The sequence below is a fragment of the Humulus lupulus genome, chromosome 1, assembly GCF_963169125.1.
Source record: "Humulus lupulus chromosome 1, drHumLupu1.1, whole genome shotgun sequence".
Taxonomy (NCBI): domain Eukaryota; kingdom Viridiplantae; phylum Streptophyta; class Magnoliopsida; order Rosales; family Cannabaceae; genus Humulus; species Humulus lupulus.
Window position 1 is genome coordinate 19,063,340 of NC_084793.1, and position 16,636 is coordinate 19,079,975.

Consider the following 16,636-nt stretch of genomic DNA (forward strand, 5'->3'; position numbering starts at 1 on the left):
CTTCCCAGCATCATACATTGGTAGTATAAGGAAGGAAGTCTATGGCATTCGCCAACAGACTGGGGAGTCATTATATGAGTATTTGGAGAGATTCAAGTGGTTGTGTGCCAGTTTCCCTCATCATCAGATAAGTGAACAACTCCTAATCCAATACTTTTATGAAGGATTACAATTATTGGATAGGAGAATGATCGATGCAGCCAGTGGGGGGCACTAATTGATAAGACTCGGGGGGCACTAATTGATAAGACTCCTGCTGCAGCCAGGAGGTTGATTTCTAATATGGCTACTAACTCACAACAGTTTGACATTCGCCAAGATCCTAATCCACCACCATAATCAGCTAATGAAGCGAGCACTTATAATGCTAATTAGCTTGCTTAACAATTGGCTCAATTAACTGCAGTAGTACAACAACTTGCTTTTGGCCAACAGGTGCGCCCATGTGGAATCTGTCAGGTTGTAGGGCATGCTACTGATACTTGCCCTCCTTTATTTGAAGGAGAGACTGAGGGTGTTAATGTTGTAAGAAATTTCCATGGTCAATTACGTCAGATGTACTATGAACCATTTTCACAAACTTATAATCCTAGCTGGCGTGATCATCCAAATCTTCGTTATGGGAATCAACGACAAGTTGCTCCACAATCTACACCTGCGAGACCACCTGGTTTCACTTTGCAACAGCGATCTCAACAGAATTTTGTACCTAGACCATCACAAGCTGCTCCACCACCAAGTGCCAAACCCTCTACTAAAGATTTAATCAATGCAATTGCTACAAATACTCTTCAGTTTCAACAAACTACCCAAGCTTCCATCAAAAGTTTGGAGAATCATGTGGGACAACTAGCAGCATCATATAATAGGCTGGAGCTCATTTGTTTAATAAATTTCCTTCACAACATGAGATGAATCCCAAGGAGAATGCTAATGTAGTAACTTTGAGAAGAGGGAAGCAATATGATCCACCTAGTCCTCCAATGCCTAGTAAATTGTCATCCAAGCCACAAGTTGATTGCTCGCTTGATGAAGATGTGCCTCCAAAGCCAACCAACCCTACACAACCAACCCCTAAGCTTACTTTTGTCACCCCACCTCATTTCCCAAGCAGACTGAAGAAGACTAAAAAGGAAGAGGTTGACAAGGAAATTCTTGATACATTTTGCAAGGTAGAAGTGAATATTCCTCTTCTTGACGCTATTAAACAAATGTCTCGCTATGCCAAGTTTTTGAAAGAATTGTGCACTAATAAGCGTAAGTTGAGGGGTAATGAAAAAGTTAGTGTGGGGGAGAATGTTTCTGCAGTTCTTCAAAAGAAACTTCCACCAAAGTGTAAAGATCCTAATACTTTCACTATCCCTTGCACTATTGGTAATAAAAGAATTGAGTGTTGTATGTTAGATTTGGGAGCCTCTATAAATGTCATGCCATTCTCCATTTATGCTTCATTGAATCTCGGTCCACTTGAAGAAACATGGGTGATTATTGATAGGTCGAATGCTTATCCCAGGGGTGTAATAGAAGATGTTTTAGTTCAAGTGAATGAATTGGTGTTTCCAGCATATTTCTATGTTCTTGATATGGAAGATGAATCCATTTCATGCTCCACTCCAATTTTGTTGGGAAGACCATTCATGAAAACTGCAAGAATCAAGATTGATGTGCATGACAGTACATTGACCATGGAATTTGACGGGGAAACAATTCGATTCAACATTTTTGAGGCTATGAGGTATCCAAGTGATGTACATGTTGTTTACTCTCTTGATGTGTTGGATATATTTTCTCAACGAGTCTTAGATTTGCATAATGAAGTCTGTTTGGAGGTTGCGTTGAGAGAGCATCTTGTATTGACCAATGAAGATTTTTCTTATGAGATCATGGATGTCATAACCGCACTCAATAGTGGTTTAGACAAGAATTTTAAGAAGGTTGCATTTATGGATTTACCGATTTCTAATGAGAAATTTCAGCCATCAATTGTTCAAGCTCCCACTCTTGAATTGAAGTGTAACGCCCTAAACTCCAGGGACCGTTACAGTGCGCATTTAAACAGTGCTAAACTTGCTAATCGAGTTGTTTGGCCATAATTGTGTAACTAAGTATGATTAGCGGTTTAGGGATTAAAATTTTTGGTTAAGATATAACGTTTCACTAAAACGTTTACTGTATACATTGGGATCCCAAAAATATAATTTTAAAGGTTAATTACAAGAAAAATATTTACAACCAGCCGATCTAAGCGGCAAAACAGGGTTTAGCCCTAGTTCTTCTTTCAACCCTCGGTCGTGGCAGTCGAGCAGCCGCATATGTACACATCGTCGCCTAAGCTCTCCAACTCAAGGATGGTCCAGCTTTCTTTTTACTTTACCTGCACCACATAGCATCCGTGAGCCGAAGCCCAGCAAAAAAACTCAATATGCTTATGTACAATAATAACATGTCATCAAATCATAATGTGCATGCCTAGCAATAATAGCCTTAATCATGCATGCAAGCAGGTACAAATAAATGTTTATGGAGTCCTGTGCTCTGAGTAGATGACTAGTAAGTCAATCTCGGAGTGGGTGACTAATGAGTCACACTCTGCATAGGTGACTAATGAGTCATCCTCTGTATAGATGACTAGTAAGTCCATCTCTGTGTAAATGACTAATGAGTCATATCCTGTATAGGTGACTAATGAGTTACACTCTGTATAGAAGACAAATGAGTCTATCTCTGTGTAGATGACTAATGAGTCTATCTCTGTGTAGATGACTAATGAGTCCATCTCTGTGTAGATGACTAATGAGTCCATCTCTGTAAAGGTGACTAATGAGTCACACTCTGAATAGAAGACTAATGAGTCTATCTCTGTGTGGGTGACTAATGAGTCACACCTTGAGGTCCCATACCCTCCTAGCCATGTGACGGGTAGGTCACCTTAGCCTTTCTGGCTCTAGCTCTAAATAACTAGCATTTAGACTAGATAAGCGCTTTTAGTTTTCATCGAACTTGAGGTCGGTCCGGCATTAATGCTCATTTGAGTCATTCAATGCAGATGTCGATTAGATCCAATCTTTTATCAGTTTGCGTTAACCACGCTAAGACCGTTCTTGACTTATAAGTCAATACCAAGTGACCAGTGCTCAATACCACTGCTGAACTTGACTAATGAGTCACAGCTTCATAGTTAATACTGACACTATTGCCAAATCTGACTAGTTAGTCAGTTCCACGCACAAGTAAGCAATGCTACCAAGCATATATCATATGTCAAATATCCAAATGTAGGGCATTCAGCACGCTTACTTAACAGTTGCTAGCATAAATAGAATCATGCTCAAGCACAGAGACTCAAGCTCTGAACAATCTCATATTCAATATTCATGGCATGCCCTAATCACATGTTTCTCATGCATCACATTTAAACACTCGACATGCCTCAATAATAACCATGTGTAATGCCCCGAAATCCCTAATGCGGTTTAATGGCTGGATTAGTAGGCCAGGAGGGCCATAACTGTTTAATTATGCCATTAAATGATTATATGCATGTTTATGTGAATTATATTATAATATGATGTTATATGCATGCATGTGGGTCCACATTTCATTACAGGGGTATTTTGGTAATTTGGCCTATTGAGGGCGTAATTGTATATTTGTATGCATGTCGGTGATCTGTTGCTAAGACCACATTATAATGTGGATTTGTTCGAGCTATTCGGCATGAGACGATCTTGGAATAATAATTAGCGGTCTAGTCATAACAGGTTTAAGTTCGAGGCTCGGGGTGAGTCTCGGGGTGATTTCAATGATTAGAGCGTTGCCGGGAACTAAAGGGTAACGGGATATGAATTATTGGTGTTTGAGAATATCGAGAATAGCAGGAATTGGAGAGCGTTAATTATGATTAACGAGATAGGTGGGAAATACCAATTTTGCCCTTGGGAGCCTTTAGAAACCCTTAATTGACCTAGGGGTATTTTGGTATTTTCACCCCTAGGATAGATATAAGCCATTAAGGTTGTAGAAAGGAGAGGAAAACAGAGCATAAGTTTGAAGCTTCTCCCGTACCTTTTCTCCTTCAGTTTTCTTTGTGATTTTTGAGCCATTCTTGAGGATTCAAGCTTGGGAAGTAAGCCCTGGGAGTTTAAGAGAGTGTTCCACCATTGAAGAGCATCATAAGCTGAGCTTGAGGTAAGTTTCTTGCCATTAAAATCCATGCTTTGCTCTATTTTAGTTCTGGTTTTCAGTTGGGATTTCTAGGTTGGATACTTGGTTTTGTTGGGAGTTTTGGCTAGGATTCTTGTGGTTGTGATGCTTGGGGTATGTGAGGATGTTTTTTGGGTTCATTTGGCACCAAAAATGAGGTTTGGAGCATTGGAATTAGTTTGGAATTGAAGGAGTCGAAGAATGAGGTTTCAGGGGAGCATCAGTCTAGGGGTAGCGCTACAGCGCCCATCAAAGGGCACTATAGCGCTACACAGGACTTTCTGTGGGCGGTTGGGGGTTCTGAGTATAGCGCTGGGCACTAGGGATTAGCGCTGTAGCGCTACTCTGTTCCTTCAGAATCCCGTTTTGAGTGTTTTTAAGGGTTTTTGGCTTGGGGTTTCAATCCTTAAGGCCCGGGATCGAATCTACTCACCGTGTGGGCATGTTTCGAGGTCCCGAGAGTGGGGTTTAGGTTAAGACCCTTTCATTGTTGCTTTTCATTAATGGAGGTTATAATTGGTTGTGATTAGGTAACCGCTAAGGAATCAAAAGGTCGATCGTTCTCAGGAGTTGTTCTTATTATATTTCTTGCTCGAACCAGAGGTAAGAAAACTGCACCCCATATGTGACATGCATGGTTATTCATGAGGCATGTTGAGTGTATAAATGTGGACATGGATTGATTATTGAATGCCTAGAAAATCTTGCTCACTTATGCATGGCACTGACTAATTAGTCAGAATTGGCAAAGGTGTCAGTATCAACTGTGAAGCTGTGACTCATTAGTCAAGTTCGGCAGTGGTACTGGGCATTGGTCACACAGTGCTAACTCATAAGTCAGGAATGGCCTTAGTGTGTTCAACGCAAGCCAATAAAGATTAGATCTAATCGACATGTGCATTGAATGACTCAAAAGAGCATTAATGCCAGACCGACCTCAAGTTCGATGAATACTATAAGCGCTTGTTTAGCCAAAGGCTAGTCATTTAGAGCCACAGTGACTATTTAGTCACATGGCTGTGGGTGTTGAGCTCGTGAGACTTACCCATCAGTCTCTCATCTATTTAAGCTAATGAATTACCCAGCAGTCACTCAGTATGGTTTACTAGAACCTTAAGTGTTAAATCACTCATCTGATTAGAGCTAGAAGCTCATTCATGGTTATTGTAAACACAAAGTGATATTCACTCATTTGTTCAGAGCTATAAGCTCTGTGTGATTATGATAATAATCAGTTGATAATATTTTTATGGATTAATGTGTTTTCTTGCTGGGCCTTGGCTCATGGGTGCTATGTGGTGCAGGTAAAGGGAAAGAAAAGCTCACCCAGCCTTGAGTGGAGAGCTTAGGTGGTGATGTGTACATATGTGGCCGCTTGACCACCACAGCTAAGGAGTTCTCAGAGGAACTAGGGGGTTTACCCTATTTTTGCCACTTAGGTCTGCGGGTTTGTAAATTTGAAACAGTAATCACCATTTTGAGTTGTAAATAACTTATAAAAGTTTTTTATGGGCCCATGAACAATTTTATGCTTTAAATAAAATATATCCTTTCTTTTTGATTGGTTTTCCACCTTAGCCTGTTAATAACACTTAGAAGTACGTTTTTAACTAAAGGACTCGGGTAGCGAGTCAAATTTCCGGTTCACCGTAACTGTTCTGGGGTAGCCAGGGCGTTACACCATGCATGTCACATATGAGGTGTAGTTTTCTTATCTCTAGTCCAAGCACAGGTTACCAATAAATGAGCCACAAGCACGATCCTGATTCCAAGCCTCTAGTGATAACCTAGCCACAACCATAAATGGTGATCCAATGAGTTCAAGTTCTAAAACCAATCCCGGAACCAAGACATAGCCTCTGGGACATCGAATCTCATTAAACCGGGTAGTAGGAATGATCCCGAGGCCTAAGGTTTGAGTTCCCACATCCAAAACTTCATTTTGGCCACAAATGGCACCAAGCGCCGTGGCCCCCAACCCTTTGAGAATTCTCCACCTGCTCATCGAGCATGGGCCACGGCCCAACCTCAAACCAGCCATTTTTCCCCGATTTTCCACTTTCAAAACCTTCCAAAAACCTATCCAAACATCTCTAAATCCCAAAATCGAAGTTCCCAAACATCCCCATGATCCAAAACCCATAAAACCCAAGCTTCAAATCACCCAAAAACTCATCAAAACACAAAATCCAATTCAAGCTTAAAAACTTTAAAAACTTAGAACTTAAAACTTGAATTACCTCCGATTGAGTTATTCCCAACAAAATCCTTCGGCTAATAAGCTTCTAATCTTTCCTAGGATTGCTATGCCTCAATCCTCGCTTGAATCCGAGTTCTAGAACTCAAGTTTCCTTCGAAAATGCGATTGAGAGACGAAAATGGAACTTAGAGGGAGAGAGAACTTACTGAACGTTCTTTTTATTTCATTAAAGGTTACTTCAAGCTTAAGTAGCCTCAAACAAATCCTAACTCTCGAGGTCATGAAAACGTCCCCGGGGCAAAATATTCAAAACCTCCTGAATTTCCCCCTGATCTTACTAATTCCCAATTTGTCATCAAATATTGATTCCCATTACCCAATAACCCGGTAATGTGCTAAATACCCCTTGACTCACTCTGAGTCAAGAATAAATCCTGTTGTGACTTTCCCACTAGCTTACCTCCTAGGATCGTCTAGTGCTGAGTAACCCTAGTATAACCAAATAAATAATGAAGCACCACACACATATCACATATATGCCAAATATGCCCGAAATGGCCAAAATATGAAAACTACCCAATTAATCAGAAAGGTTCACATGCATATTTAATACACCTAAACATGCATATAATCATTTAATAACATAATAAATCAATTATGGCCCTCCCGACCTCCTAATCAAGGTCCTAAACCTTATTAGGAAATTTGGGGCATTACATGAAGCCACCTCCGGAGCATCTCAGATATGTTTACTTGGGGAAGAATGAGACACTTCTTATTATAATAGCAAGAAATCTTAACCAAGTTCAAGAAGAAAAATTGATAAAAGTGCTTCAAGATTATAAAACAGCCATTGGGTGGTCTATTGCTGATATTAAGGGGATTAACCCTTCTATGTGGATGCACCAGATTTTACTTGAAGAATGGTCTAAACCAACACGTGAGGCACAACGAAGATTAAATCCACCTATGATGGAGGTTGTGAAAAAGGAGATATTGAAACTCCATAGTGTGGGTATTATTTACCCAATTTCAGACAGTCAATGGGTGAGTCCAGTTTAGGTAGTGCCAAAGAAGTCTGGAATCACAATGGTAAAGAACGAAGAAAACGAGTTGGTGCCAACAAGAATGCAAAGCGGGTGGCGAGTTTGTATAAACTACCACAAGTTGAATGCGACACCTCGTAAAGATCACTTTCCATTACCTTTCATTGATTAGATGCTTGAGAGGTTAGCAGGTCATCCTTATTATTGTTTTCTTGACGGTTATTCAGGATATAATCAGATTGTTATTGCTCCTGAAGATCAAGAGAAGACAACCTTCACATGCCCTTTTGGTACATTCGCTTTTCGACGTATGCCATTTAGGTTATGTAATGCTCATACCACTTTTCAGCGATGCATGATGAGCATTTTTTTAGAATATATTGAAAACATCATTGAGGTTTTTATGGATGATTTTAGTGTTTATGGTGACTCATTTGATCGATGTCTTCATAATCTCACTTTGGTAGTCCAACGGTGTATTGAAACTAACCTTGTGCTTAATTGGGAAAAATGTCATTTTATGGTAAACCAAGGTATAGTTTTGGGTCTGTGATTTCAGTCAAAGGAATAGAGGTTGATAAGGAAAAGATTGATTTAATTCGTTCTCTACCACCTCCGACTAGTGTGAAAGAAGTGAGATCATTCCTTGGGCATGTCGAGTTCTATAGGAGATTTATCAAGGATTTCTCTAAAATCTCCACACCACTATGCAACCTTCTTCAAAAAGATGTAAAGTTTGAGTTTAATGAAAAATGTTTAGTGGCTTTCAACTTATTAAAAGAGTCTTTGACTACATCTCCTATAATTCAGCCACCAAATTGGGAGTTGCCTTTTGAACTCATGTGTGATGCGAGTGACTATGTCGTGGGTGTTGTTCTTGGGCAGCGAGTTGACAAGCTCCCTCATGTTATATGCTATGCTTCTCGCACTCTTAATGATGCCCAACTTAATTATTCCACCACTAAAAAAGAGCTCTTAGTGGTTTTTTTACCTTGGAAAAGTTTTGGTCATACTTGATTGGAACTAAAGTATTGTTTATATCGACCATGCTGCTCTTCGCTGTTTATTGGCAAAGAAAGAAGCCAAGCCTCAGATGATTCGGTGGATTCCACTTCTTCAAGAGTTTGAGTAGGAGATAAAAGACAAGAAGGGTTCTGAGAATTTGGTGGCAGACCACTTGAGTCGTCTTATTTGGGATGAAGATAATTTTCCCATGGATGAAAAATTTCCCGATGAGCAACTCCTCACCATGCAAGAAGTTATTCCTTGGTATGCTGGCATTGTCAACTACCTTGCTTCAAAGGAGTTACCAAGTGATCTCACACAAGCACAATAGAATAAAATCAAGCATGATGCTCGCCACTACATATGGGACAAACCTTGTCTTTGGAAGCATTGTACAGATCAAATCATTCGAAGGTGTGAACCCGAATCTAAATTTCGTTCCATCATTGATTTTTGTCATGCATATGCTTGTGGTGGACACTCCGAACCCAAGAGGACAACTCATAAGATATTCGACAACGGTTTCTATTGGCCCACAATTTTCAAAGATTCTTATGCTTATTGTAAGGCATGTGATCGTTGTCAACGAGTTCGTAACATAACGACCAAGGATCAAATGCCTCAAACTCCTATTTTAATTCTTGAGATTTTTTATGTTTGGGGGTATGGATTTCATGGGGCCATTCCCATCTTCTTTTGGCTATGAATACATTCTTTTGGCAGTGGATTACGTGTCTAAATGGGTATAAGCAATTGCAACTAGAACAGATAATTCAAAAATAGTGGTGGATTTCATTTGCTCCAACATTTTTGTGCGCTTTGGTACACCCAAGGCTATACTTAGTGATCGATGCACTCATTTTTGTAACAAGAGTATAGAAGCATTGTTTCGACGCCATAGTGTAACTCACAAGGTGACAGGTGCTTATCATCCATAAGCCAATGGGCAAACGCAGGTTTCTAATTGTGAAGTCAACTTGATTCTTGAGAAGACCGCGAATCCATACCCAAAAGATTGGAGTACAAGGCTTGATGATGCCTTGTGGGCTTATCGTACGACATATAAAAACACCTATCATTATGTCACCGTATCAATTGGTGTATGGGAAGCCTTGCCATCTACCGGTAGAGCTGAAGCATAAGGCACGGTGGGCTGAGAAGAAGTGCAACATGGACATGGTTGCTGCAGGACAACAACGAATGCTTCAATTGCTTGAGCTAGAAGAAATACGCAATGAAGCATATGAGAGTTCGAGAATCTACAAGGAGAAAACCAAAGATTTTCATGACAAACATATTATTTGAAAGAATTTTGTGGAAGGTCAGAAAGTTCTCATCTATCAATCTCGCCTTAAACTGTTTCCTAGGAAGTTGAAGTCTCGATGGTTAGGTCCATTCACTATCACCAAGGTTTTTCCTCATGGAGCGGTCGAAGTTGTAAGTCTAAGTACCAGAAAGTCTTTCAAGGTGAATGGTCAAAGATTAAAGTCATATTACGAATCAATGGAGTAAGAACAATTTAATGCCCCAAAATTCTTAATGAGGTTTAATGGTTGGATTAGTAGGCCAGGAGGGCCATAATTGATTTATTATGACATTAAATGATTATGTGAGTTATATTATTATATGCTGTTAAATGCATGCATGTGGTTCCACATTTCATTATAAGGGCATTTTTGTAATTTGGCCCGTTGATGGCATATTTGTATATTTTGGTGCATGTTTGTCATTTTTGGATGAGATCCCATTCTTATGTGGATATGTTCGAGCTATTCGGCATGAGACGATCTTAGGATGCAAGTTAGCGGTTTTTTCATAACGAGGTCAATTATTGGGATATTGGATAATGAGAATGATTATTTGATGATATATTGGGAGTTAGTGAGATTATGAGGAAATTTTGGGAGTTTTGACTATTTTTCCCTCGGGGACATTTTTGGGACCCTGAGCATTAGGATTTACTTAAGATTACTTAAGCTCGAAGTAACCTGTCAGAAGGAAAAATATACGTTCAAACACCTTTTCTTTTTCTCCCGTTATTCCTTTTGACCGTTCGTCGCATTTTCAAAGGAAACTTGAGTTTTAGGACTCGGAATAAAGCGAGGATCGAGGCATAGCGATTCTAGGAAAGATTATAAGCTTTTTAACTGAAGGATTTAGCGAGAAACAACTTAATCAAAGGTAATCCAAGCTTTAAGTTTTGAGTTTTTGAGTTTCTAAGCTCTGGTTTGGATTTTATGTGTTGATGAGTTTTTGATTTGTTTGAGCCTCAAGATTTCATGATTTTGGATCATTAGGATGTTTGGGAACTTTGATTTTCAGATTTAGAGATGTTTGAGTAGGTTTTTGGAAGGATTTAAAAGAGGAAAAACGAGGTTTTTGCTAGGTTTCCAGGTGGGATCGCAGCCCTGTTCTTGGGTGCCGCGGCCCGAGCTTAGTGCAGGTGAGCGGTGGTGCTGAAGGGCCTTGGGGCTGCGACACTTGGTGCAGGTGCTTGAGGTTGGTGCCTTTATTTAGGCCGGGGGTCGCGAATCAGTGAGGTGGGGTCGCGGCGCTTGAGGGCATTTGTGGCCAAAGTGGTGTTTTGATCATGGGAACTCAAACCTTAGGCCTCGGGATCGTTCCTACTGCCCGGTTTAGTAGGATTCGATGCCCAGAGGCTAGGTCTTGGTCTGGGAACCTTTTATTACTCAATTTATTGATGGAATTCCATGCTTGGTTATGACTAGGTAATTGTTAAGGGATCAAAGGAGTGATCGTTCTCAAGGGTCATTCTTTTATTATTCATGCTCAAATCAGAGGTAAGAAAACTGCACCCCATATGTGACATGCATGGTTATTCATGAGGCATGTTGAGTGTTTAAGTGTGGACATTGATTACATATCAAATGCTTAGAAAATCTTGCTTACTTGTGAATGGCACTGACTTATTAGTCAGAATCAGCAATGGTGTCGGTATTAACTGTGAAGTTGTGACTCACTAGTCAAGTTCGACAGTAGTACTAAGCACTTGTCGTATGGTATTGACCCATAAGTCAAAAACGGTTTTAGCGTGTTTAACGCAAGCCGAAAAGATTAGATCTAATCGACATAAGCATTGAAGGACTCATCATTAGCATTAATGCCTAACCGACCCCATGTTCGATGAAAATAAAAAGCGTTTGTCTAGTCAAATGGCTAGTTACTAGAGCTAGGGCTAGAAGGCCCAGGTGACTGCATCGTCACATAGATAATGGTCCAGAATCCACATTAGTGACTCCATGGTCACTCATTTGGTTTAAGCTAGTGACTCCATGGTCACTCATTTAGTTTACAGTAGTGACTCACTTATTAGTCACTCATCTGGTTTAATCTAGTGACTCCATGGTCACTCATTTGCTAAGGGTGCGGAACCCACATTAGTGACACACACATTAATCAATCATTTGTTTAGGGCTACAAGCTCTAGCAAGGTTATCAAAACCTTGAAATGATATTCACTCATCTGTTCATGGTTATAAGCTCTGTATGATTATCATGATCATCATTTGATATTATATACATGCAGTAATGGGTTTTCTTGTTGAGCCTTGGCTCACGGGGGCTATGTGGTGTAGGTAAAGGAAAAGAAAAGCTCACCCAACCTTGAGTGGAGAGCTTAGGTGGTGATGTGTACATATGCGGCCGCTTGACCACCACGACCAAGGAGTTTCTTGGAGGAACTAGGGGGTTAACCCTATTTTTGCTGCTTAGGTCGGTGGGTTGTAATTTTTACACTATAATGACCGTTTTGGATTGTAAATAACTTGTAAACACTTTTATGGGCTCATGAACAGTTTTATGTTTTAAATAAACTATATCCTTTCCTTTTGATTGATTTTTCACCTTAACCTATTAATAACATCTAGATGCACGTTTATAACCAAATGACTCGATTAGCTAGTTAAGCACGGTTCAAAGCTCACAGTAACGGTCTTGGAGTAACCAGGGCATTACAACTTGGTATCAGAGCATGCCAAGGTTTAGGGTTCCTGGAGACTGGTTGGGCATGTACACTCGTCACTGAAGACAAGCTCGACTCATGGTTTGGTAACTATATATGTAGTTATATATTTAACTGCTTAAATATATTATAAATGCTATACCTATCTCCATGAAATACATTGATAAGGCTGGGCCTTGACTACTTCATCATCAGCAAGAACATGCTTATTAGTACTGACATAGCTAGAACATGCTTATTAATATTGTTCATGGTGAATTATCAATTGATACGTGTTAAATGCTAAATGCTATGATCATGTATCCATCTGTATATCTGTATAATTGTGGAATATGGTGATTATCTGCTTGTTCTTGGACCGTGAGGCGGCAAGAGGTTTAGTTATCACTGCCTAACTGGCCGTATTGACTATTGTAGCAAGGTTTAAGTTTATAAGAATGATTCCAAGACAGACAGATTCATCAGCTGGCCAGGAAGATCAAGGCCAGAATAACAGGCAGGGTCAGGAGAATGACCAGAGTCAGATTCCACAGCCAGCTTCTGAGAACTGGCAGCTATTGTTTAATGACCTGCATGCAATGGTATTGAGGCAGGGAGAAGAACTTTGCCTCCTGAGACAACAGCAGGTCCCTGCAGAAACCAGTGTACCAGAGGCATCACCTGCATCGATGCCAACAGTTGAGCAGCTACATGAGGTTGGAAACAAATGGGAACCTCTTTATGAAAGGTTCAGGAAGCAACAACCTCCAGTATTTGAGGGCAGTGCAAATCCTGCTAAGGTTGAGCAGTGGATGAGTATGATTACCACCATCCTTGACTTCATGAGGGTGACTGGTAATGAGAGGGTGGTTTGTGCCACATATATGTTTCGGGAGGATGCCTGAATTTTGTGGGAAGTTATATCCTAGACCAGAAACATCAATGCCCTGAGTTGGGAAGAGTTTCAGACTCTGTTCAATGAAAAGTACTACAATGATGCCATCAGGGAAGTTTATCAATGATTGAGTATACCCTGAAGTTTGATAGATTGGCAAAGTTTGCCATGGAACTGGTGCCCACTGATGGGACCAGAAGGGAGAGGTTTCTCCAGGGGCTACAGCCTAGATTAGCCAAGGATGTGCGTATTACCACTGTGGCAGAAGTTACTACTTATGCGCAGGTGGTGGAGAAGACACTCACAGCTGAGAGTGTAGAGAACAAGATCTGGCGGGACAATGCAGCGACCTACGAATGCTATTTCAGAAGAAGAAGTCTTTTTAGGTCGCATCACATCTTTCCTAGCTCACGACCCTTTATCAAAGAATAGCATCAAGTTTGTTTCCAAGCCACAACACACATTTCCCAAGCCACGGCCCACGCACGCTGTAACGCCCTGGATAGCTAAGACCGTTACACTGTATGTTTATAAAGGTGCAAGACTTGCTAATCAAGTCGTTTAACTCAAAACGTGTTACTGAAACTACAGTTGAACTAAGGTTAGAAGACTTTGGTCTCAAAAGCTTCATTTCGTATGAATAAACATTTTCTTTTTACATGGGATCCCAAAAGTAATAAGTTAAAGATTGTTTACAAAAGATTCAAGATTTAAATACAGTGATTAGCCACTCTAAGGCAAAATAGACAGTTAAGCATTTTTCGTCCTGTTCCACTCCTCGGTCGTGGCAGCCGATCAGTTGACTATGTACATTCAGCCCCACAGCTCTCCATCTCAGGATTGGTCCAACTTGCCTTTGCCTTTACCTGCACCACGTTGCACCCGTGAGCCAAGGCCCAGCAAGAAAACACAATAACAGAGCACAATCATTCAACAGACAATCAGATAACTCATACCGCATAAGTGTAATGCCCCGAATTTCCTAATAAGGGTTAGGACCTTGACTAGGAGGCCGGGAGGGCCATAATTGATTTATCATGGCATTAAATGATCATATGCATGTTAATGTGAATTATATTATTATATGATGATAAATGCATGCATATGGGTGTATTTATAATGATAAGGGCATTTTGGTAATTTGGCCTGTTGAGGGCATATTTGTAAGTTGGGTGCATGTTGTAATTTGTGAATGAGATTTTATTATTATGGAGATATATTCAAGCTATTCGGCATGAGACGATCATAGATTATGATTTAGCGATTTTGTCATAACGGGGTCAAGTTTGGGGTATTAGAAATGTTTATTTGATGATAAATAGGGAGTATTTGAGATCAAGATGGAATTCTGGAAGTTTTGACTATAATGTCCCCGGGGGTGTTTTCGGGACCCCGAGCCCTAGGTTTTATTTGAGGTTACTTAAGCTTGAAGTAGCTTGTCAGATAAGAACGTACGTTAGAAAATCTCTCTCTCCCTTCCCGATAGCTTATTTTACTGTTCGAAGCTTTCTTGAAGGAATTTTGAGTTCTAGGAGTCAGAATCAAGCGAGGGTCGAGGCATAGCGACCCTAGGAAAGATTAGAAGCTTCTTAATCGAAGTATTTGGTAGAAAACAACCCAATCAAAGGTAATCTAAGTTTGAAGTTTTGAGTTTCTAAAGTTTTTAAGCTTAAAATTGGACTTTGTGAATTGTTGAGTTTTTGATTGGATTGAACCTTGGGTTTTGAGGGTTATGGAGCTTTGGGAAGCTTGGGAACTTTGTTTTGATGATTGGGATATGTTTGGGTATTGTTATCCCCATTTCCTGTCAGGGTTTTGGGCCTTCGCCCCGGCCCACGGTCAGGGGACCAACTCGGTATTTGGGTCTTGCCCGAGGACTCCGGACTGGGCCTGCATATATGGGTCCGGGACGTTCCTCTGGGTTCGTCTCCAGCTTGAACGGTCCCGGCAATGTCCGGAGTACTCGGACTGTCACGGCCATCGCATCCCCGTCCCGGCCCTGGAATGGTCCGGGCTCGAAGTAAACGTAGCGGGCCAGGAGTAAACGAACCTGGACTGCTTCTTCCCCAGGCGTCCAGGACACTGAAACCGCCTCATTTCGCGTGAGCCTTGTCCCCCCACTTTTCACCTGCAGAAAGGGTCACCTTGGGATTATCTGCTGGCGTGTCAGGACTGTGCAGCCAAGTACTCTGACCGGTCTTGTCTCCCAAATCGGCCTCGTGACTCGAAGTGGTCAGAGCCAAAGTGCCGTTTTGTCGAGGGAAAGCTTGCGTCTCAGGGCAACTAATTGGGCCTGAGCTGGTTTGGATTTGGTGTGCTGTATATCTTTTTAGCTGGGGCCTTCACTAGGGAGGTCCCTTGTGCACATTCCTCGGATGGGTCCGGGTCGGATCCGGCCCAAACCTGATGTCCCCCTCGTCCTATAAATACGAGTTGTAATACAACGTAGAAAAAAAGGGAGAGAGAAGGCAGAACCCCTGTTCAAATATAATTAGAAAACTCCATTGTAAAAGCTTATCCTAGCTCTAATACAAATTTATACATGGACTCGTGGACTAAGGCTAGTTAACGCCCCAACCACGTAAAACCCTTGCGTCGATCTTCCATTTTCATTATTATTATCAGTAAATATCCTTCATTAAGATAGTTGCCGAAAATCTCGGTAAACAGTTTGGTGCTTTCATTGAGAGCTGAAGGAAAGCTAGCGCCGACGTCAGTCCTTTACTACGATGGTGAACATGCGTCACACCACCTTCGACCCTACCAACCCAGAACAGGGCAACGGAGACCCACTGCCTTCTCAGCACATCCCTCAAGACCTGCCTGAAGACGTGCCTCCCTAGACCTCCCACCAAGGCGAGTTGCAAGATTACGAAGGTGAGGCAGAGTACGAAGTAGAAAACGAAGAAGAGTACTACGAGGAGGAGAACGAGGGGGAGTATCACGATGAAGCCGCGGACCCCGGGGTCCCTCGCGACGATCAGCAAGACTCGGAGGTGACTAGGCTGAGGCAGCAGATCCTGGATCAGGAAGCCAGGATGGCTGAACAGGCGGAGGCGCACCGCCGGGTGCAGGAGTCTCTGCGAGCCCTGCAAGCACTGATGGCCGCGCAGGGCCCGGCAGGCAACCCCACAGCTGGCCCGCAGCCAGAAACGCAACAACTCGCTCCCCAAGCGCAAGCCGGGGGCCCCAGGGGTGCCAGCCTGATCCGTCCCCCAGAGCATCTCCCCGACACGGCTCCGAAAGTCCCGGACAAGGAGCGACGGACGACTCGGAAAAAGACTACCCCCGTCAATAAAGCCGGGGCACGTTCGCGGCCGTTACCT

General features: G+C 41.7%; 1 protein-coding gene across 1 annotated transcript; it reads left to right on the top strand.

Annotated features, from left to right (window-relative positions):
- Positions 1–911: 911 nt before the first annotated feature.
- On the top strand, positions 912–8,785 carry LOC133791574 (uncharacterized). The gene is made up of 5 exons (XM_062229517.1): positions 912–2,013; positions 7,254–7,450; positions 7,688–7,757; positions 8,009–8,430; positions 8,582–8,785. The coding sequence occupies exons 1-5, from the start codon at positions 912–914 to the stop codon at positions 8,783–8,785; spliced, it is 1,995 nt and encodes a 664-aa protein (XP_062085501.1).
- The last annotated feature ends 7,851 nt before the right edge of the window (positions 8,786–16,636 follow it).